General features: G+C 30.3%; 1 protein-coding gene across 1 annotated transcript; it reads right to left on the reverse strand.

Annotated features, from left to right (window-relative positions):
* Positions 1-271: 271 nt before the first annotated feature.
* LOC129966540 (uncharacterized) lies at positions 272-22,629 on the reverse strand. Its single transcript, XM_056080979.1, has 6 exons — positions 22,564-22,629; positions 11,615-11,660; positions 8,381-8,440; positions 6,892-7,020; positions 3,632-4,038; positions 272-2,493 (listed from the first exon to the last, which is right to left on the reverse strand). Exons 2-6 carry the CDS (start codon positions 11,658-11,660, stop codon positions 1,504-1,506), a joined length of 1,632 nt encoding a protein of 543 aa, XP_055936954.1. The 5' UTR covers positions 22,564-22,629; the 3' UTR covers positions 272-1,503.
* Between the last annotated feature and the right edge of the window lie 11 nt (positions 22,630-22,640).

Consider the following 22,640-nt stretch of genomic DNA (forward strand, 5'->3'; position numbering starts at 1 on the left):
TTTTATTGGACTCACTAAAAGATGGCGCCACTAGTATTGTATCAAAATATAGTTAGATTATTTAATAGATTGATACTTAACTTCTGAAGGTATTAAAATATCCCATTGTCTTCGAAAATTCATATAATTCGAAACAACATAAGATACATACTTCAGAAAATAAGTGTTAATAGAATTTCCTCTTTATATCTCATTTTAGAAAAATGAAGCAAATCAAAATAAATAAAATTGTATAAAAACTAAATAAATTCCACACAATAAAACATGCAAATTTTAATTCAAATGACTTTATTTAAAATTGGATAAAATGTTACATTTCTTTTGCGGAATTATTACACACATCGAAATCAATAAAATCCTTTCGCGTAATATCAGAAGATAATCAGAATTCCTAATTTTTTTTTAAACTTTATATTAAATGGACAAATTTTTAAAGAAAAACACTTTAAGCGTTGAAACTCATGGAATGTGTGTCATTCAATATTTCAAAATGATTTTACAATTTATGTATCGAAATTTTTTTTAAAAATTCAATATTTCAAGCAAAAACTATTTTTTTTTAAATCAGATTTATCAGATCAGATTTGCTAACAAATTAATGATTCAACTTGGGATGGCAATCAATCAGTTTTAGAAACAGAAAAATGAACTTTTTATTAAATACCAAAATCCATGCAATTCAAATACTCTTCCATGAAAATTTTTGTGTTAAAGGAGAATTAAAGTAAGAGAATGAGAAATTAAAGAAAGGAAAATAAGAAATTTCATGAAGGAGATTGTATTATAATTGTACATAAATTATAAGTAACCAGTAATATACAATTAATTAGTAGTAATCATATATTAGTGGAAATTGTATGCAAATGTGTAGAATTTTCTAAGTGTAATGTAGAAGAAAATCAAAAAGGGTATAGAAGAGAATGTGTGATGCAAATATGTAAAGACTTTTCAATGTGAAAATAAGAAATGGTATAAAAGTTATTAAAATAAAGCATGTGAATGAGAACTTTTTGCCCTTGTGGAGTTAAATGTAATATGCATTTACCTCGTGTAGTAAAAATTACACTTCCAAACTCATAATTTTTTTACTAGCAAGCAATTGTTTTTTATCAATTAATTATTAGTAAAATTACAATAACTTTCATTAAAATTAACAAATAATTTTTACACTTGCTCTGATCGTTTCTTAAACTTTAGTATGTGTTTCATTTTAATTCTTTTACTTTTATCTATATTTAAACAAATAGCAAGAATTCTTATTTTGTATTTAATAATAAGATTCACTTTTAATTAGCTTCTATTTTTAATATTGCTTTAGACACTTAGATATTAAAATATTTATTTTCATGATACTAAATATAAAAAATTAAATACGTTATAGAATAAGATTCTTTCAAATAATCATAAACAATATATTCATTAAAATGTAATTCTTGTTTAGTAACATATGCATCAAATTGCAATTCTTATTTAATAAAGTAAGACCTGGTCAAAAATCCATTCTTATTTAAAGACCCTTGTTGAGCGGTTATAAATTGTTACAACAGGTTTTACGATAAATCTTGGATTTAGTGCTGTAAGAGGTCGATGGCACCTACAGTGTTTTGGACGCCCGGGGTGGTGACGATCATGAGAATGAGGCCCTATCCTGCATCGACAAGAACTTCTTCTGCCACTAATGGCAGCCCCAGAATTAGAAGTAGATTCCTCATTGTTGTTTACAGTAGTGGTTCGGGGAAGAAGCCTGCCTACATGTTCCAGAACTCTTCTAACAATAGCAAATGCATCATCTATGTCATTAAAGACAGACTGGTCAATATCTTTACCTTTTTTCTGATTCTGCCTCTCTGGTGCTTGGTTAACAGCCGAATATCCCCCTACTTGTGGGCGGTTTTGCCTTCTCCTTTCTCCAATTGAAGCCTCTGCTACGACCTTTGAATTATTTGCGACTGGGTATACAGTTATTCTCTGCTTCATACTGTCACCAATTGAAGTAATTGCTTCCACTTTTGTTTGGCCATTTTCAGGGAACATTGTTACTTTAGCTTTGATTGGGAAAAATCTCAAGAAAAGATCTAAATATCTGTGAGCTGAAAAATTATATTCATCTTGTGGCTCGGCTGGCTTTCGTGGTGGTTGCTTTCCTTTGTTAACTTCTGGAACTACAGTTCCTTGATTGGAATTTCTAGACTGATCAGTTTCATGATTTGGCCTAGGAGTATTCACTTGAGTTTCAGGAACAGGTGTTCCCTTTGAGGTATCATGTGAGGAAGAATGATTTGAAAAGCCTTTTTCATACTCATTTGTAGGGTCATGTGGATTTTGTCCACGATTTGGATTATATCCTATACCAACGTTTGAGCTGTAGTGCAAAGGTGTTCTGGAGCAGTCGCTATGGTGCCAATAGTCGCAAGTTAGAAGCGCTTGATTAAATACTGTTCCCACTGGACATAGGAAACTTACTTTCCTATTCTCAAAACACATATGGAAAACCTGTAAAATGGAATATTATAAAAATAAAAATTATTGTCCTTACTTAAAAACTTTTTGATCACTATGTGCTTAAATTAATTCAAATAATTTTTTTATAATTTCATATTAAACAATTTTAATTGAATTATAGCAGCACCCTCACTAATATTGTTTCTAAGTAACCGATTTAAAATAAAATTCCTTATGTTTCTTTCTTTATTTGATTATAAGACACTAGTAAAGTATTTTGAAATTGATTTTATAACTTCCATATACTAATAAAACTATTTATTATCAAAAATTATTGTTTTTATAACAGTTTTATTATGGATTAATATCTTTAAAGGCTATCTTCAAGTGTTTACTATCTGCTTCTCAACAGTTACATAATCTGATAATAAATCTGATGCCAATTTAATTTTTCTTAAAATATATAATAAGTATTATTTTAAATGGAATTTAATAAATCACACAAATTTTTATAAACAGGATAAGTACAAATGATGGATCCAATTTTAAAAAATCATATTTTCGAAACTACTGCATATATTACAATAAGTGATATATGAATTTAAAGAGAAATATACCAAGTTTTGTTTTTTTAGTTACAAATGTCCGATGTTTGATCCTCTTGTTACACAGTATATGTCCAATCTGTAATCCAGTTCGTTCCAAACGTTTTGTAACATCACTGTGTCAATGGTTCTGAATGCTGCACAAATGCGTTCTTTAAGTTCTGGCAGTGTTTTCGGCATTGGTGGTACATAAACAATGCCTTGTCTCAACGATTACTTTTTGTGGGGTCGTGTCAAAGATAACAGACAAAACAAAATTCTACAAAATGTTTGGAACGAACTGGATTTCAGATTTGACATATGCCGTGTAATAAGAGGGTCACATATCAAACATTTATAACTGAAAAAGACCTGGTATAATTCTCTTTAAATTCATGTATCATTTATTGTAATATGTCGTAATAGTTTCAAAAATATGATTTTTAAAAATTGAGGCTATCATTTGTACTCACCCTGTATTTTATTTCTGAGATAGTAAACAAGTGCAAAATTTAAATCAGCCCTATTTCTCTTGATAAGTATATATTTTATCTCTGCAATCGGCCATCATTATTTTAAATAATTTATTTTTAAGGTAAAATTACCTGGCAACCAGTATCCATATCTGCATAGAATCCTGGCAGATATTGTTTGTCAAAACAAGTAAAAGGAGTCGAAGGAATATCTTCATAATCTGGGAAATTCACACCTGGTATTCCGCGGAACGATGCAACATCCTCTGCGCTAAATTTGCCTGCGCTTTCAGCCAACGAATCAAACCACGCTTGAGCATTCGAGTGAATATTATCTAATGCTTCTTTCGGTACTGTTGATTCTGGTTGTTGGTTGTTATAAGGTTTTGTACCGGTTGTTCCTGTTACTGAGCCAGGATATTCACCAACGGGTTTAGTATAATCTTGGCCTGGAATTCCAAAGTGATCTTGGGTCTTTGAAAAGTCCTCTTCAGTAAAATCCTGCTCTTCATATTCCGCTAGAAAAGCCGGAGACAATTCTAGAGGAAAAAAATTGAAAAAATGAATATAGAAAATCTTTAATTCAAGATCGAATGCTTTCAGAATGATTATTTTTTTATAAATATTCATTTAAATTACTTTAATGAATTAATTTTTAGTAATTAAAAAATGAATAAGTGAATAATAAAAAAGCCCTATCAGTTTTCTCTAATAAATACGATTTAACAATGCTTAAATTCTACTGACAAATATATACTAGATATTAATGTCTGAGGATATATATTTTTGCGATTTAAAAAAGTTCATATTCTACTCACTTATGACAAATTAAAAACCAAAATAACAATGGATATCTAGCCGAAATTTGAGGTTGATATAATCCCTCAAAATATCAAATTCTGTCGACTTTTCGTTAACAATTATAATTGTTATTTTTGATTGAGATTTAATTTCAATCAATCTTTTACACAACTTGAAAAAAAACGTGCATCTCGATATTTATGATTCTCAAAACAAAATCTTTTTACACATAAAATTGTTATAGATATTATTACGAATCTGTGATGCGGCTTCCCAGCATAGTTGGTTCCATAGGAGGTCTCAGAGCTTGGCGACAAACTTGGCGACCATTTGGCGACTTGGCGACGAATTAGTGACTTTGGCGCAAAAATAGATTATACCCGAAACATCGAGAATTTTCCCGACCCGTCCAGTAGGAACCGAGTTACGCCTCGAACGTTCGTGATTGGTTGAGAGGCTTCTAGCCCCGCCTCCTTAGACCTATAAAAGGAGCTGCTGCTGTCGTGAATTGGGTCGTCGGAAGCGACAGAGTAGAGTAGTCGGAATCCAGAGATAAGCGGAGCAGCGACGGAGTGAAGCTAGTGCTGAACTAAGCTGTGCGCTACTGTCTGCAGTAGAGTCTGGTTGTATGCTGCACGTCTCGGCTAGAGATAATCGTCTTTTGTGCTGTATATAGTTGTCGTCTTTGTGCTGTCCTGTGTGTCTTCGTGTAAATAAACGTCGTTGTTTTATTTTCTACTGCCTCCTGCTGATTGAGCGTTCTCCACACCATATAAATCCCACTATCCAAACGAACCCGGAAATTTCGTAACAATATCAATCCTTAAATTCTTAGTTGAATACGTATACCCTGAAGAATAGAGCAATCACTAAAGTGAATTTACCAGTGGTAATCTAAGGGTTAAGTCGTAATATTTTAATAATCTTGTTTCTGTTTTGTTTATTGCGTTCAAAAACCTTCCCTAATCAAATCTTTCTTCAGTCCCATGACTTCCAAGTGTCATTATAAATATATCTGATAGCACTATTAGTCTTCAAAATGTGTTTTGTTTTTCAGAGCCTGAACTTAACTTACTTTTTTATTCTGAAAGTGAGGTACGCAATGATAAAGATTTTTTTCCTTAGCTTTTAAACATGAGAAAAAATCTTATGATGAAATATTCAATTATAGAGTGAGATAATTTTGAAAAATTAAAAGTAATATTGGAAATTTTGTAATTTTTTTAAATTGCCGAAATGAAAAAAAAATCACGTCAACTAAACTCACACTTTTAAAAAGGCAATTTTTTTAAACTGCAGCATGGTTTTAAAATTATTTTTGAGCAGATATCGGTTAACATGGATACATACCAAATTCAGTCAAGGAAAATTTTAATTTTAATTAAAATTTAGAAGAAAAATATCTCCTACGCTCTGTCAAACAGTCTGATTAGAATGCCAACAGATGGACAGACACTCATCGTTCTTTATTATTTGTTGAGACTGAGCACAGGAAAGTTTGATTATTTACATTATTCCTTTCCTTTTATTCTTATTTTATTTTCCTACTATTTCTTATTTAAATACCGATTAATTTCGATTTTTTTTAAAAAATTCAAAGTGAATCCTTTGTCTCTACTTTAGAGTGATTTGATGACAATTTATTATAGTTGTAGCCATAATTTATTATAGTTAATTATGTTATAGAAAAAAATATCACTAGTGCTTTTTTTTTCCTTTTTACTTTCTCGTATACATAGTATACAGAAAGGACAGTAATCGTCAAAAAATTTGAACTCGAGATTTTGACGAATCTCCATGTTTTAGAACTACCTGAATTCGAAAAATCCATTTTTGGAAAATGTTCATCTTTCTGTCTTTTAACAAAGATAATACAAAACCGATTTGAGCTAGATGATTGAAATTTGGCATAACACCAAATTTTCAGATGATTTAAATTAAATTCTTAGCAAAATCTGTTCAGAGGAAGTCCTGCTTTTCGAATAAAATTTAACACGATAATTACAAAACGAATAAAGCTAGATAGTTAAAAGTTGATATACGGAATTAATATCTAAAGTTTAGAATTTTGGTAATCATCGCCATGCAACGTTATCCCTTATGGAATTTATTGACATTTTTCATTCTATGCCCACCGGACGGGTTTTCCGGAAAAATAAATTCTAAATTAATATATAATTCCTATATAAATACGGGTATCAATAAAACATATGCAATTAGAATTCATGACTTAAATGAACATCAAAGAGAGTCAATTTATAGCTCTAAAGATCAAATTAATAATCATACATAAGTTTTTGCTTTACAATTCTTCTTTAGATTAGTTTTACTCTAAGGCTCACCTATTTGGTGATTAGTAACCATTACGAGATTACCAAACGGTGTTTTGAAATCAGAAATTTTACGATGTTAGATATATTTATTATATGTTTGTCAATGGAAGTGGTGAAGAAAGGGGAAAATATTTTGAAATAGATAAATTACATAAAAACTTGTTTTAAGGGATAACAAATTTATTATAAAAATATGATTTATTTTGGACAGATCCTGCATTTTCAATAAATTGCAGAAGAACTGTATAATATATTTACCTGCTGAGGGTTGTGTTTGAATTGATCGAACAGGTGTTTCTTGGTCTTTGTTTGGCCCATGTTCAGTGTATCCACGCATCAGTTCTTCGATCAATCCTAATTTCGATGAAGTATATCCCTTCATTGGATCTAAAATAAATGATTTCATTTCAATTTCATTAAGTAAAATTGAAATGAGAAGAATTTTTTAAGTATTTAGGATATATTTATATTTAGTATTTTACAAATAATTATTCTGTTTCTGAATTTACAGTTTTCTAATATATGTGGCTCATAGAATTCCTAAAAGATATTCATAGAGTACTTACTTAAATGTTGTATAAATTTTAGGAATTTCTAAAATTTCTGAGGCATAAAGGAAAATTTAAAAGATAAATTTTGATTTCTTCATTTTCTGAGATCTGCTTGTTGTCTGTAGCACGATTAGATAATTACCTTGTATAAAACTTAGGATTTCTAAAATCTCCAATGTATAAAAGATACATTTTGATTTATGTAATTTCTGAAATCTCGTTATGGCCAAAAGCCTATTCCGATAGCAAACCGGAATACAACTCTTTTCTGTAAAATAATTACTGAAATTCGATTAAAGCTCATGATAGCGGAAAATTGCTGAGTGGTGCAAAAAATATTGCTTATATTTGTCCACTATTCTAAGCCATTAATAAAGAAAAAGAAAGACGAATAAATTTTGTAAATTATTTTCTTTCCTTTTTTAAATTTTCTATAAAGTCATTATGATGTTACAAACGCTGTAATGGTGCGATTTACGAAATTAAGCCATTTGTCTTTTAGGTAGTCCAAGAAAATGTAATATTATGTTATATCTACAAAAGGATTCAAAATTATCTTTTCAGAATTCGATAGATAATCTGTATTTAGTTGTATTTGTATTTCCTAATACAATTTCATTTAATCCATTAATTGTTCCAAAAGTTGTATACAGAGGAGAGTATACTGATGAAAATGTTTTGAATATCATTTTTTTTTATATTAACTAACATATGTTGTGATTTTATTGGAATGAATATATTTTAATACTTAAAATAGCTTTAGATAAAACATTATAATACACTATTCCACTTACAGATTTCATTTTAAATTAAAATAAGAATATCAATTACTTTAAGAGATTTCTAAAAAATGTCGAATTTGCATTGTATCTATAAATTATTAAAAATTCTAAGAGAAAAATATAAGATTCTGTAGATATCAGAAGTAGCAACTCGGAACCAAATAAATAGAATTATTTAAAATATTATTAAATTTTTTATCAATAAAGATGGCAAAACCAAAGATAAATTTTTCTATTGATCGAAACATAGGTTGAAAAACAAATAATTATTTAAGAAATTATCGCTTAATCAAATTTTTTATTCATAATTGTAAGGAATAATCGTGTGCTGGAACTTTTCACTTTATGTTGATACTTCGAATTAAAATGACAAATTCATTTAAAATACCTAATAATCTTTTTAAATTTCCGTACCTTCATTTCTATGTTGGGTAGTAGGAGCTAAAGTGGTCTGTCTTTGTCGACGAGGAATAGCTGTAAGAAAAAGCAAATATCAATGCTATTTATAAAAAAAATCAATATTAAAATGATATAAAATGAGATTTTGATAAATAACTATTCCATGCTTGATTATCAATTCGGTTAATTGCAGAAAATCTTATAAATAAAACTGCATCAACTTTATTTGTCAAAATAAATCCTCCTCCTCCTCTAACTTTTTTGACTACAAAAATAATATACTGTAGCAATAAGAAAGATGCATCTAGAGATATTAATAGACTTCCAAGTTCTATAATCATTGTGTCTGAAAAAATGCATATATTACTTGCAATATATAAAAGACGGTGTTCGCCAGAATATCTATGTATTTTTAGAATGCAAAAAATGGCCGGTAATGTATGAAAAGATTAATATTTCACACATTTCCTAGGAATGATTGCATAGAATGCCAAATGACAAATTTAGTTTAGTTTGGTTAACGTCCCATTTTAAGGCACCACTAAGGCTATTTTGAGACGTACCTCGTAATTTTGAACTGTTATCAGATGACGAGAACGACACCTGAACTGATACTCCCCTCTCCACACCACGCCACACCAACCAGAGGACATTTGTCCCGGACGTTTTACGTGCACCAGACCAGCTTACACGACGGTTCTTTGATCGCATAGGGTCTCGAACCGGAAAACTCTCCGGTTCCGAAGCCGAGACCTTATCATTAGACCACCGCGGCCCGGCAAATGATAAACAATTGAAGTATGAAATACATTTCCAATGCGAGAAAGAGAGATTGCTCGAAAGACTCGGTTTTAATCGATGATGGATTAAATTAACATAACTATAACTTGCTCACCAAATAAATTTCAACCTTACTACTTGTAGTCTGTGTTTAAAGGAAATTAGTGATACACATGTATGTTAAGAATGCATTTGAAAATTCAGCCCTTTTGAATCCATGATGATGAATTGGATATTTTAAACACTCTTTGTTTCAAAACTAATAAACTATTCTAATAGTAGCAGTTTCATACTTTACCTAAGTAGCCTTTTTCATTCTACAGGTTGATTCAAAACTTATCGTTTAAATTTCGTGGGCAGGTAACGAATATCTCAGGAAATCGATTTCACATTGGGAAGTATGTACGCAATCTTCATCTGCATGGACAAAATGGTCAAATGGTGGACACAAGGAAACTATAAAGTGGTAACGAATGTAACCTTTATTCCAACAAGGTAAAGAACGTTCATTACCAAACCGTGCTTCACAGTAGGCGCTCAAAACGGTGACCATTTATACGAACAGCGGATTCACAGCGTCGTTGCATCGACCACCAAACATTTTCAAAACCACTTGCCATATCATGGACAATGGCTGGCTGCGTCATATCCGCCGAGATATGAAGTATCAACATGACGGAGCTCCAAACCACAGCACAGTTGTTTCGCGTGATTACCTGAACCGAGCATTCGGAACTCAATGGATCGAAAGAGGGGGAAAGATCGCTTGACCACCCAGGTAACCTGATTTATCGCTTGTTTTCTTTTTGTGCTGGGCCATGAAAGACCATGTGTGCGATGCCTTCGTCGACAGTGAAAGGGACTTTGTTGCACGAATAGTGGCCGTCGCAAGCATTGTCGGTGATATGCCAGGCGTTTTTGAAAATGTTCACTTCACTTCAAACACTTGTTCGGCTGCCAGTGCAACGGCGCTGTGAATCCTATGTTCGTGTAAATGGTCGCAGTTTTGAGCACCTACTGTGAACGTATACTTTACCTTGTTGGATTAAAAGTCGCATTAGCTACTACTTAACAGTGCTGTTTCTTTGCGTTTACTTCACTTGTCTTTTTTGTCCATGCATATGACGTTTGCGAACATATTTTCCTATGTGAAATCGGTTTCTTGGCGTATTCCCTAACTCCCCATGAAATTTGAATGATAAGTTTTGAATCACTCTGTATAGAATATTTAGGTAAAGTACATAATAATTATCATATTGCATTGTTTGATTAAAAACGTTCGACATTCTATGAAATGCCTAGGTATTCTATGCGTTTCACACATTGCCGATAACCTATATCTAGAATTATATTTGTCTGTCAGTCTGTTAGGGAGTACAATAAATCCGAAACGAGCAGGACGATAGAAATCTGGTATGCGATTTTTGCATACAACTTTAGATGCTTATCAAAATTTAGACCAAATCCATCTATGACCTGACTTCTGTTGATTTATCTGTTCCGAAAGATGTGAAAGCAATAACAGTAAAAGACAAAATACTGTGGGTGAAGATTAATATACGATTTCAATAACTAAATGAAAATAAGAATCTAATTTCGAACTAAATTGTTCAAAGGGTGGACTGTCTATCTGTTATTTCTCTTGCAAAGATAATAAATGCGGGCTTCTTAGGCGCGCATTTTACTTTTGAAATATTCTTCTGTTGAGTCTTTAATTCCTTTTATAATTTTTCATTGTAATTTTATGAGAACCTACAATTAATTATTCTCAAATTCATTAACAGACTGCATCTTCACACTGAAGCAATTTTTTAAAAATAAAGCAACTAAATGGTAATTAATATCTAAAGCTCTTAAAATAATGTATTATCATCGGATGCATGGAACTACAAAATTTTTGAGCCCTGTTACATTAGAAAAGAATGTATATTCGCACATATGAAACATATTCGATCTTCTCAAACAAATTAAATAATGTTTGATTATAATGAGAATTTCTCAAATTACTCTTTTATTAGTATATTAGTATACTAAAAGGTAGATTTTTTTTATTTTCATCATTTTCTACATTTTAATTTTAACGAACTTTTTATCAAGCACATTACTTAAGAGCCTGTTTGAATAGAAGGTGGAATAGAAGGATAGGATAGACTCAAAATAGAATTTAAATTACACGATTAATTGGTAATAAATTACTAAATATATTAAAATACTGTCATAAAAAATACATAAGTGTGCAAAAGTGAAATTTCTGGAAAACAAAGAAATGAATAAAAGAATACAAACATGACATACATGAAGTTCGTCTTTCTAATAATCTTTAAGTTAAGTAAAAATACAAATCAAGCTGAATAAAAGGGTTTAATAAAATCATCTGTTAAAAATCATTAAAAGTATTTATACTTAGAGGAAAAAGTATTTTAAATTAGCATAATTAAATAATCAATACATTTGGTAAATAGACCTTACCTAAAGTCATCGCTAACAAGCACATAAATGCACATAATCGAAGCATCTGAAAAGATAAAATTTGAAATGAATATATTATGATTCATAATTTTTAAATGATGGCGAACTCAAATATTAGTAAATACAGTAGAAAGTATTATAATTTTTTTAATACTTATTTATCATGAAAAATTCAGTTTAAAGGAAGGATGCCTTGCTTAAATTGTTTTCTTCATACTTCTGGCGTGTCTTCTTTGTAACCATTACATATTTTTCAAGTAAATTAAATTCAAAAATTTTATAACTTTAAACGAGCAATACTTGTGTGTGTATATATCTATCTATCTATCTATCTCGTAAATGTTTCTGGTACTTGCATTGCTGTCATAGGATGATAACCTATTGTTATCTCAAAATGCTATATGGCATTATGGCAAATGCTATATGGCTATGAGATGGTGCTATATGGCATTATCCGAATACGAATATGTTTGGCTTACATTCTATAGCAACAATGCAATTACTGTGTTAGTCAATTCGAATAGCATATTAAACTAAATGCATTAATATTTTTTTATTTAAATGATGTTCATATATAGGTAAGATTTAAAAGTATTCATGTGTAATCAGTATGTGATTCGTATCTAAATTTCTCAGAAAAACCCGATTTTATAAGGAAAAAAAACTATCGAGAGAAGCTCAGTCTTCCAGGTACTTTTATTTAAAAATTAACAAAAATAACATACCCAGATAGATATCAGTATCTCTTTGTTCCGAGTATATTAATTTTCTTTCTCAAACAACGAGAAATTACTCACAATTATAAATATTTTTAAGCAAGCATATAATTCCATACACGGAAATTTAATAAAAATTTGAAAAATATTGCACTATAGTCCTCTTTTCAACCTTCTAAATATATCTATGCTGAAACTGATTTCCCTAGATGTCTTGCTGTGTCTTAATCAGCGCAGAAACACATAAAAACATCTTCTTTTTTTTCACTTTCTCCAATACGAAGCCGAAAAAGTATAGTAATCATCAAAATATTTGAACTCAGGATTTTGACGCATTTTCACATTTCAAATCTCTCTAAGTTTGAAAAGCACATTTTTGAAATTATGCCTACCAGTGCTCACTATAGTTTAAAAAAATGTTTTGAACTAAATGAATAAAATTTATTACGTGATCTTCGCATGAAATTGTAGTTTTCATGTTAAATTAGAACAAATTACCAGTGAAGTACATTAACGGGTAATTTGTTTGTTTGCCTATCCGCGTGCAAGTGAACGCGATTGTAACAAAAAAAAATAATTAGATGGATAAAATTTTATATTCTATTTTAATATCTAAAGTGTAGATCTATATCAAATTTTTAACCAAATCCGCTAACAAGTTGATTATCTGTATACTGATAAGCATGTAAACACTATTACTCAAAATCAATGCCTTTGCTAAATGAAATTTGTGTTTGATCTTTATATTACAACAATAATTATGTGCCAAAAATTTATTGGAATCTGTTTACAAACCAGTGGAAGTGATCTTCCCAAAACTTTCGCGCACACTCTCTAATAAAATTGTCATGCCGGAAAACATCTTACATAACAAGAAATGCCAATGTCAAGAGGTCCTCTTGGCATTGGCGCACAATAGTAGCGAAATATTAACTTTTGGCGTGAATTTAGCATTTTAATGAAATCCAACTAGTGACGGAGAATTGTTTGGTGATTAATCTCAGGCATGAGGTTTATAAAATTCAAAAATCGAATTTATGTTTTATGCCTGTTTTTCTCAACGAATTGAAACAAAAATTTGACACAAAACTATACTTTCAGTCATAAATTCTCATACCAAATTTGATATATTTTAGTCATTGCGTTTTTGATTATTTATTTCGGAGGGTAAAGACCGATAGACAGTCAACCCCTTCTTGGACAAAATTTGTCAGGACTATACACTACACTATAGATGTTAAATATCTGTTCCGAATCTTATCTGCCCAGCTCTCTTCGCTTTGCAGCTAACGTATTAACTTATATTCGAACATCCGGACTTCCTCTCAGCAGATTTTAATCAAAACTTGATAGAAATCTGCAAATTTGGTGCAAAGATCATATACCAATTTCAACTGTCTTGATGAAATTGTTTTTGAATTATTTTTGTCACAAAAAGATAGATAGAAATGTGTTTGATTTTCCAAAAATGTGTTTGATAGTTCAGACTTCTCTGAGTTCGAAAAACACATTTTTGGCAACACGTTTATTTTTTTGTGAATACAGTAACTCAAAAGCGGTTGGAATTAGATGGATTAAATTTAATATATGTACTTATAGCTAAATATGTAGATTTCTTTCAAGTTTTGAATAAAATCCATTCTCATATAATATGTCTAGTTGGCTGTTCGACTACGTATTAACTCGGTAACTACAAAACGCAAAGAGCTGAAGAAATAAAATTTGTTACACATGCTTAGCTCTAAAATATAGATTTTTTTTTATCAAATTTTTAATCAAATGTGTTAGATTTACCCTTCTTCTAGTCTGTACTTTTATGTGTTTGTAAACAAGATAGCTCAAAAACGGAATGAATTAAATAAATAAAATTTAGAATATGTTCTTTTTGAAAAAAAAATGATAGTTCTGTGTCCAATTCTAGTTTCAATAGATCGAGAAAAAGGCGCCAAAAAGATTTATTTAGTTTTCTGGTGCTTTTGAATTAACTACATGCAGCCATATTTAAAATTAACTAAAATTAGACAATAAAGTTTGCTGAAACTCAATTAGTATCATTAAAAATGCTTCTATTTTTATTATTTATTTTAAAATGTTTTAAAATCATGCCGAAAAAACAAAACAAAAAATTCTTTTTTCCTTTTATTTTATTTCATTTTCATTTTTTAATTTAATTTAATTTAATTTTTTTATTCCTTTTTTTTCTTCTTTTTATTAATTTTTTTCCCTTTTTAATTATTAACTATTTTTTTTCATAAAAATCTAATCAAAATTTCAAACATATCGCTCCATAAACAACATTCTTAGATTCTAAATTATAAATATGCTAGATTTGTAGCTTTAGGCCAAATTCTCCTTCTTAATGCACGCCAAAACACACAAAACATATATACACATTCACCCGTTTTCAACAGCGGAGATTAAATATCGGTAGATAGAAAATTCGAGGAATACAATAAAAATAAATTCAAAATTTAAGATCATTTTAAACAAGTTGAGAAATAGAAAAATGAGTAGTTATCAATGTAAATATTTTAGTACTTGAATATTAATCTAATGTCATTTATCAAAACTTTTGCTTTCATGCCATTGGCAAAATTTCGGATTCAACCGCATTGCTTTGGCGAACATAGTCAATAGACTAACTTGGTAATTAATCGCTGTTTGCAATAAACAATACATCTTCGGCGATTTTTTAGCTAATAATCGTTGAAATGTGATTATTAGAGGAGTATTATATTTTTTAATATTAATTTTGTTCGACTTTTGAAAAATTCTGTGGTAACCATTAGGTAGAAATTTAAAATTGTAGAAATTAGGTTAAATTTAAGAACAGGATGTTATTCATCTAATTCTTCCATATTTTTATGTCTAAAATTTTTGTTGTTGTTGTTTCTTATGGCGCTTGTCATAGACAAGCCCATTGATAAAATCAGCGATTTTAAGCCGAGAGAACGTCTCTTGTTTCAGTAGCGCCATCTAGGGCCAAGAGTATGTCTTAACTACTCGTGCGTCACAGCACTTTTCACGGGGTGGACTTCATTCATGTATTTCATTTACAGGTCGTAATTTAGACCTGAATCAGAGAATTATCACCTCTGAACCTGAGAAAGAACCCCCAGCGGTATTATCTCCACATAGAGGACTTTGTAGCCATTACAGATTTATACGTGCATCAACACATACGCGGGGGGGGGAGACTTCGGCAGGCTGGTTCGAGCTCGCAGCCCAAGGAATGCGAATCCAACGCCTACCAACCAGCCTATCCAGGCCCCATGTTGTTGTTTTTTAAATATTCAATATTAAAAAAAATATATATTAAACAATATTAAGTTATTTTTATTTTCAAAAAATAATTTTAAAATGGGAAAGATGTTATCATATGTAATTTGGACACATTTACTATTCAAGTTCTTTTTTAATCCTTCTTCTCTGACCTGTGAGGTGTTGGTTTTTTCCTAACGTCAATCGTTTGTTTCAAATGCATTCTTTTCTTTGGCGACTTTCTCCTTTTCATGCTAGCGCTTATCATAGATTTCGACATCTTTAAATTATCCTCAGATTTACTTTTGTTAGATGAGTTTGAGACTATCTCAAATTTATCTGAATAAGGGTTACTGTGACATTTACTTACTATTACATATGTTTCTGAAAGATTTATGCTTTGCTCTTTAAACTTTGGCGAATCTTTTGAAGCTATTTTATTTTGTTCATTTAAATTTATTTTGGTCATAATATTAGAAATAAGCTCGAAAAGCTCTTTTGTTGGATTTTTATCATCTTCAGTAGTATCGATATTTTCACTGAAATCATTTTGTTCAGTTTTCACTCTTTTAACCAAAGCATATGGTTTAAATCGATTATTGTCTTTTGGTGATCGTGGGGCTTGGCGAATTTTATAGGAATTGTTATTTCGACTTTCTTTTAAAGCAGATGATTTAATGTTTTCACTTATTAAATTTGATTTACTTCGGACATTTTCGTCACATTTGTCATTTGATTTCTCACTGCGCATATCTTTTAGCTCTTTATTCAGTTCTTTAATGTCATGATTTAATGATTCTAAATAATTTCTGACACACGCAGCTTTTCGTAGCTCCTGTGCATCGCCTTTGGAATTATCATTCAGTTTGTTTTCTGTTTTTGAAAGTAAACTTATTTCTTTATTTCCATTTTTATTGCCATAGTTTAATGATTCCAGGTATCTTTTTATGGTTTCAGTTTTACATTTCCCTTGGTCACCTTTTTGAAAATGTTCATTAAAAAGCTGTTGCTCTTTCGTCGATAAATTCGGCACGGAACGAGTCTCCGAATTTTTCGGGGAACAGTTATTGCATTTGTTTACAGAAGGATTAGATCGTCCAGAAATTTCTTTTCTATTAACATCACTTTTAAATTTTTCACGGGAGCGTGGTTTCCATGAATTCAGTAAAATAGCTCTTATTTTAGTCATGCAGTCTACTAAGGTCTCATTTTTCTTTTCTAGATCCCAGATACATTGTAGCAAAAGAGCATTTTCTTTCTCGAAACCAGTGTCACCTTTACAGGGGTCACAGTCAATTCCTATTTCATTATTACCAATTATTTCTTCCATATTTCTAATCACACTATCAATGGCACCATCAAGAAGGTTTTTCATCTGATTCTCTTTCGAATCGAACCCTCTGCTCCATCTCAAATATGTTTTCAGTTTTTTCAAGTAACGATGAATAGTTTGAAGTTGTTGGTTCTGCATATTAATCTTCTCAGAAAGAAATCTGAACTTTTCATCCACGGAAGCGCGATTCTCGACACGTTTTCGAGATGGCTGTCTTGTTTTCTTCACGTTTGGCCTGGTATCATTGGTTAACTTTTCCTGAGAGGTGTTTTGTAAGCAGTGGTTAACTTCTGATGTTTGTTTCTTCTGTGTATCTTGCTTTACAGGAGATTTTATTTTGGACACATGCTCTTTACTTTTTGAATGATATTTAGATTTCCTGAAATTTATTTTTGAACTGTATTTTAAATAATTCGGGTAAGTAGGTCTCGGTATAACATCTCTATAATCGTCACTGTCGTCGGTTGAATTTCCACTGTCTATTTCAAGCTGGCAAGCTCTGACAAAGACACCGTGGTCCTTAGGACACATGAAGTAGCGCACACCGCCAACTGTACCACTGCATCTACCTTTAGGTTTATCTAGTGCTATTCCGTACATTATCCCTTCTGATAAGTGAGTTTTGCCAATGAAAGCAATTCTGCCTTTCACATTTTTCCCAATAACTTTTACTCTGTCGTCCAATTTAAAGGTTTCCATAATTAGACTTAATTATTTTGTATAGGAATTAAAAATGCAAATAAATCAGAAAATTTAAAGGGTTTAAAAATGGAAACAGAAACATGGTGATGCCATTTGGGAGTAAGTATACTATTGATTTATATTACTCTTTAAACGCTGATTTTACCAGCGTTAATAGTTAATTATTGATCACAAAATTAGACAGTATTGATATGTGGTATTATTTTCAATAATATTTCTGAAACTTTTTTAAAGTCCCTTTTTTTTACATTCTTTTAACAAATTCTCATTTTAGCTTTCATTCAAATAATGCCTTCAAATAGCTTATCAATCTTAAACGTCGTTATCTATACTTATAATAAAAATGTGTGTGCGTGTGTGTGTGTGGAATTTTTTGAAGGTAGGATTGATTTTTTAAAGTTTTAATTAGAATCCTAATTAATTAAAAATTAAGCAAAATGTCTACATTTTTTGTGATAATTTCTGAAAATATTATCACACAAGCATAATTTTTACATCAGATTAAAGTTCAAAAAATTGTCTTTTTAATAATATCAATATTTTAACTTATAAATTAAGTTCCTATTTTCAGTTAATTTTTCAAAAAATATTTTAACTATGCTTTTTTACAATTTATTTCGCACAAAAAAAAATTAACATGCACGAGCACGTTTCGAGTAGATAAGAAAAAAATTAGCTTTTATCAATGTATAGCCTTTACATTGATAAAAGCTCAAATTAAAAAATTAATTAATTGTTACTGGAAATTAAATCTAGGAAAGTGTAATTTTCATCATTTGTTTATATGAAAGGACATAAGTGTTAAATAAGATATTTTCTAAAAAATAAATGCAAGGAAATCTTTCTATGACTTTTTCTCCAAGGTTAATTATTTGATGAATGTATGTTTATGTTTGTGCTCTATGCGCTAAACCAAATGATCTAGAGTTGCCAAACTTGACCCATATATTTAATGATATCTTTACTGATAACAATATTTTAGCCTATAAATTATTTCTATTCTGAATGAATTAAAAAATATTCTAATAGCATTTTTAAACAATTTATATCTCACAAAATGAAAATAAAAGTTAGCCTGCACAAGCACGTTATGAAAGCGTGGGAAAAATTAGCTTTTATCACCACGTTGTCATCACGTTGGCAGAAATCAAACTAAAAGTTTAAATTAACTCTAACTGTAAGCTAAACTTAGGAAAGTGTTATGTCCATAATGTCTTTGTATGAAATAGAATGAATATGAAAAGTGACGTTTTCTAAAAGAAAGACAAAAATTTTTAATCAAAAATGCAAAATTAAAAGGAAATGTTCTTTGATGCAATTTAAAAAGAATGACTTGGAACGCGATATAATAAAATATTTAATAATACATTTATTGAGCAAATGAAATATTATTCTGTGAAAAAGCTAAAAATCATAAATAAAATACTGATATGTTAACTAGTTAATTAAAATTTTTAAAATATTAAAAATATGAGAAAAAATTCGGCCAAGCAATTGAAGAAATTGCAACAGTTTCCTAAGATGGGGTTAAATTCTGAATTATTATTAGCTCATGTAAAAATGTCTGCTTTTATTCTACGTAATAAATTGAAAAGTGGAAATACTTGAAGAAAACAATCTTAATAATGGCAAAAGTAGATAAAATATAAATATAATTAAACTTTAAATAGTGTTGTGGTGGATTGATATGTGCGCGAGGATAGAACCTGGGACATCATGGTTCGCAGCTCAGTAATATGAACGACGATACAAAAGCAATTGCTCAGGTAGCGTAGCTGTTAACTGGCTTATAAGCTTTCACTACAGACTCTCCCTCCAGTGAGTCAGAGGTGAGACGAACGATATGGCTGTTGAGTGGTGATGTATTAGCTATTGATTCTAATGCGCCTGTACCCATTTGAGTAGTGCCAAGCATTATGGAGAGCGTGTGTGGGTGAGTGGATGCTGATGCTGTAGCTGCGTCAAGTGAGCCTGACGACTTCGGGTTGCTGCTTCAAGTGAGGCTGACGACTTTGGTTGCTAGTAGATGGCGCCACAACAGCTGTACGAAGGTTGAAGGTTAAGGTTCATCGTCCGAGGTCACCAATGTAGCGGTTTGGGATAAGCGAGGATAGAACCTGGGACCTTGTGGTTCGCACCTCAGTAGCATGAACCACGATACAAAAGCAATTCCTCGGCAGAGTAGCTGTTAACTGGCTTATAAGCTTTCACTACAGTGTTAATATTTCATTAAAAAAATGGAATTGATATATATCTTGATCAAAATAGTTTTGAAAAATTGGATGGAAATGAAAATGATTAATGCCACTGAGAAGTTAATTTTTTGAATTTTAATATAGTATAAAAAAAACTTTTTTAAAGATTTTCTCCGAATTTATGACGGAAATGCATAAAATAGCTTTAACTCCATTTCTCCTTTTTTACTGGGATGTAGGAAGTTTTCCTAAAGAATACACAATTTCTGTACAGTTCCTCACAAAACACGTCAAAATCGTATCAATTATTAAAAAACTAACTAAAATTCCAGCTTCTTAGATGGCTACCAGAAATGGATTTTAGGGTTGCAATAAAAGTTGTCACGATTACATTTGGCGTGAAATCTTTGCTAAATAGTTCATCTTAAGGACTAATATTAATATTAGTCTAGCCGAACATGGCATAAAATTTCACTCTAATCCTTCTAGTGGTGTTGAATTATACAGGGTGTTTATAAATGAATATCACAACTTTGCAGGTCTGGTAAAAGAAAAGAAAACAGATACAGCCTGTTTTTCATCGGAAATCAAAAATAACAATTGAAAATTTAAATAAAACACAGTTATAAGAGTTCAATATCAGCCCCTTCAGAAATACGAAGGGTATTGAAGAGGATGAATGCTTATCACACAATTTTTTTGCAAGTCTGATTTGAAGCTTAGAAAGGATGCAAATATTTATGAATGGAAATATTTCATTTTTTTTCTCAGGCTACATCAAACACAAGTGTTAGTTCCCCCGCTTTCAACGGATGCTGACAAACTAAAGACATGTATATAGGCAGGTTTTTAACACGTCACGTTAGAGATACTGAAAAATTATGGGATGGGTTATCGTATCATCATATCGTTCATATTTTTGGAAGGACTTACGAAGAACATTTATCACTGTGCTGAATTTAAACTTTTAACTATTATTTGTAATTTCCGATGAATAACAAAGTTGTACTTTATTTGATTTACTTTTAATAGTCTCTCAAAATTGGGATATTCATTTATAAATCTTCTGAAAAAAGTTCAAACAAACACACAGAAATTAAATATTAAATGTATAGACTTCCACAGGAAACAAGAGAGATCTATTCTTTAAAAAATATGCTTAAAAAATTATTTTCCGCATCAAAGCGTAACATTCAACAGAACATTCATAAATAGCATATAAAATTAATATATCGATTTTTGTAATTTTTTTTGTCTCTTCATTAGTTAAAAAATGAAAATAATATAAGCTTAGAATAATATAATAGTAAGATTTAATATTCTAGCAGTTTTAGCCTTCATTTTTCCACGAGAAGATTTGCCTCATTTGTTTTATCAATCCCCAGGTTCGCTATCACAGTCTTCTTCTACATTTAAATTCATTTTGAAATTTCCCCAAATATTGCAATTATAGCCTTATTCGATGTAAATCTGCACTTTTGTTTCAGATTGGTGCATTTTTTTTTTTTTCGTTTTACTGAATTTTGTAAACATTAAATGCGCTTGAGTTTATGAAAAAGCGAAGGAAACTGTAGTATTATCCATCAATTACTTTTGAATTTTGAAAAAGAAATCCCAAGAAAAGAAACCATCTTGATAACTTTCATATTACTAAATTTTTCACGTAAAATTATCCAAAATCACATTTCTTAAAAATAAAAAGAAGAAGACGAAGAAAAGAGTATTGATTTTCTTTTCTTTCACGTATACGTAGTATATGAAGCCAGCCCATAAAAAAAATATCGTAATCGTCAAAAAAAATTCTCTTGAATCTTCTCGTTTTAGACCCCCTGAGTTCGAAATAACCGGCTGTTTGAATATAGCCTAACATGATAATTATAAAATGAAGAAAGCTAGATAGATAAAATTAGGTACACAAATTTAAAATATGTCAAATTTTGAACAAAATCAAACTACTGGTTGATCATCTGTCGGTCTGTACTTTCAGAAACATGTAAATACGATCATTCAAAAACGCAATCACTTAAATATATGAAATTTGGTATGGAATTTTGTGACTACAAGTGCAGTTTTGTATCGAATTTTTGTTTTCATCAGCAAAGAGAAGCGTATCTTACTACAAATTCGATTTTCGAATACTATTAACATATTCTAAGTATTAATCGTGAAATAACTCTACATGGATGATACGATTGATTCAATAAAAATGCTAAATTCATGTCGAAAGATAATATTTTGTAACTCTTGTATGACATTGCCACGTAAGGCATTCACTGGCATGATAAGTTTATTAGGTTAAGAGAGAAAATTTGGGGAAAACCACACCGGCTGGTGAAGTAATTTTGATTTAAATTTAAATTAAATGATGATTCAAAAGGTTTATTTAAAATCTGGATGAGTTTAATTATTGCAAAATAAGTGATGCTTTCACCATTAAAGTTTTCTCTTAGATTACTGATACAAATTATGTATTCAGACTACTCATATTTCATGGTTAAATCCTATATATCCTATACCTTTCGAAATTCTTATTATGACTATATACAGTTTTATTTAGAGTTAAAACATTTATTTCAGAGGAAATTATTTTTAAACAACAATGGTAAATGTTATGGTATTTTAAATATACATTTAAATGAAAATTAAATACATCAGTTTTATAATTTGTATAGCATCTATATATGTAAAAAAATTCAAACTTAAAATAACATTTTTAAACCAGAATAAAAGGAAAAGACTGACCTTGGAATTCAAACAAGAGCTCCTTTTTGCATCTTTTGTAAGTTAAACTAATTGTAGCCCATGCGAAGTAGCTTTTT

This window comes from Argiope bruennichi, chromosome 4 (genome assembly GCF_947563725.1).
Source record: "Argiope bruennichi chromosome 4, qqArgBrue1.1, whole genome shotgun sequence".
NCBI classification, from domain to species: Eukaryota; Metazoa; Arthropoda; class Arachnida; order Araneae; family Araneidae; genus Argiope; species Argiope bruennichi.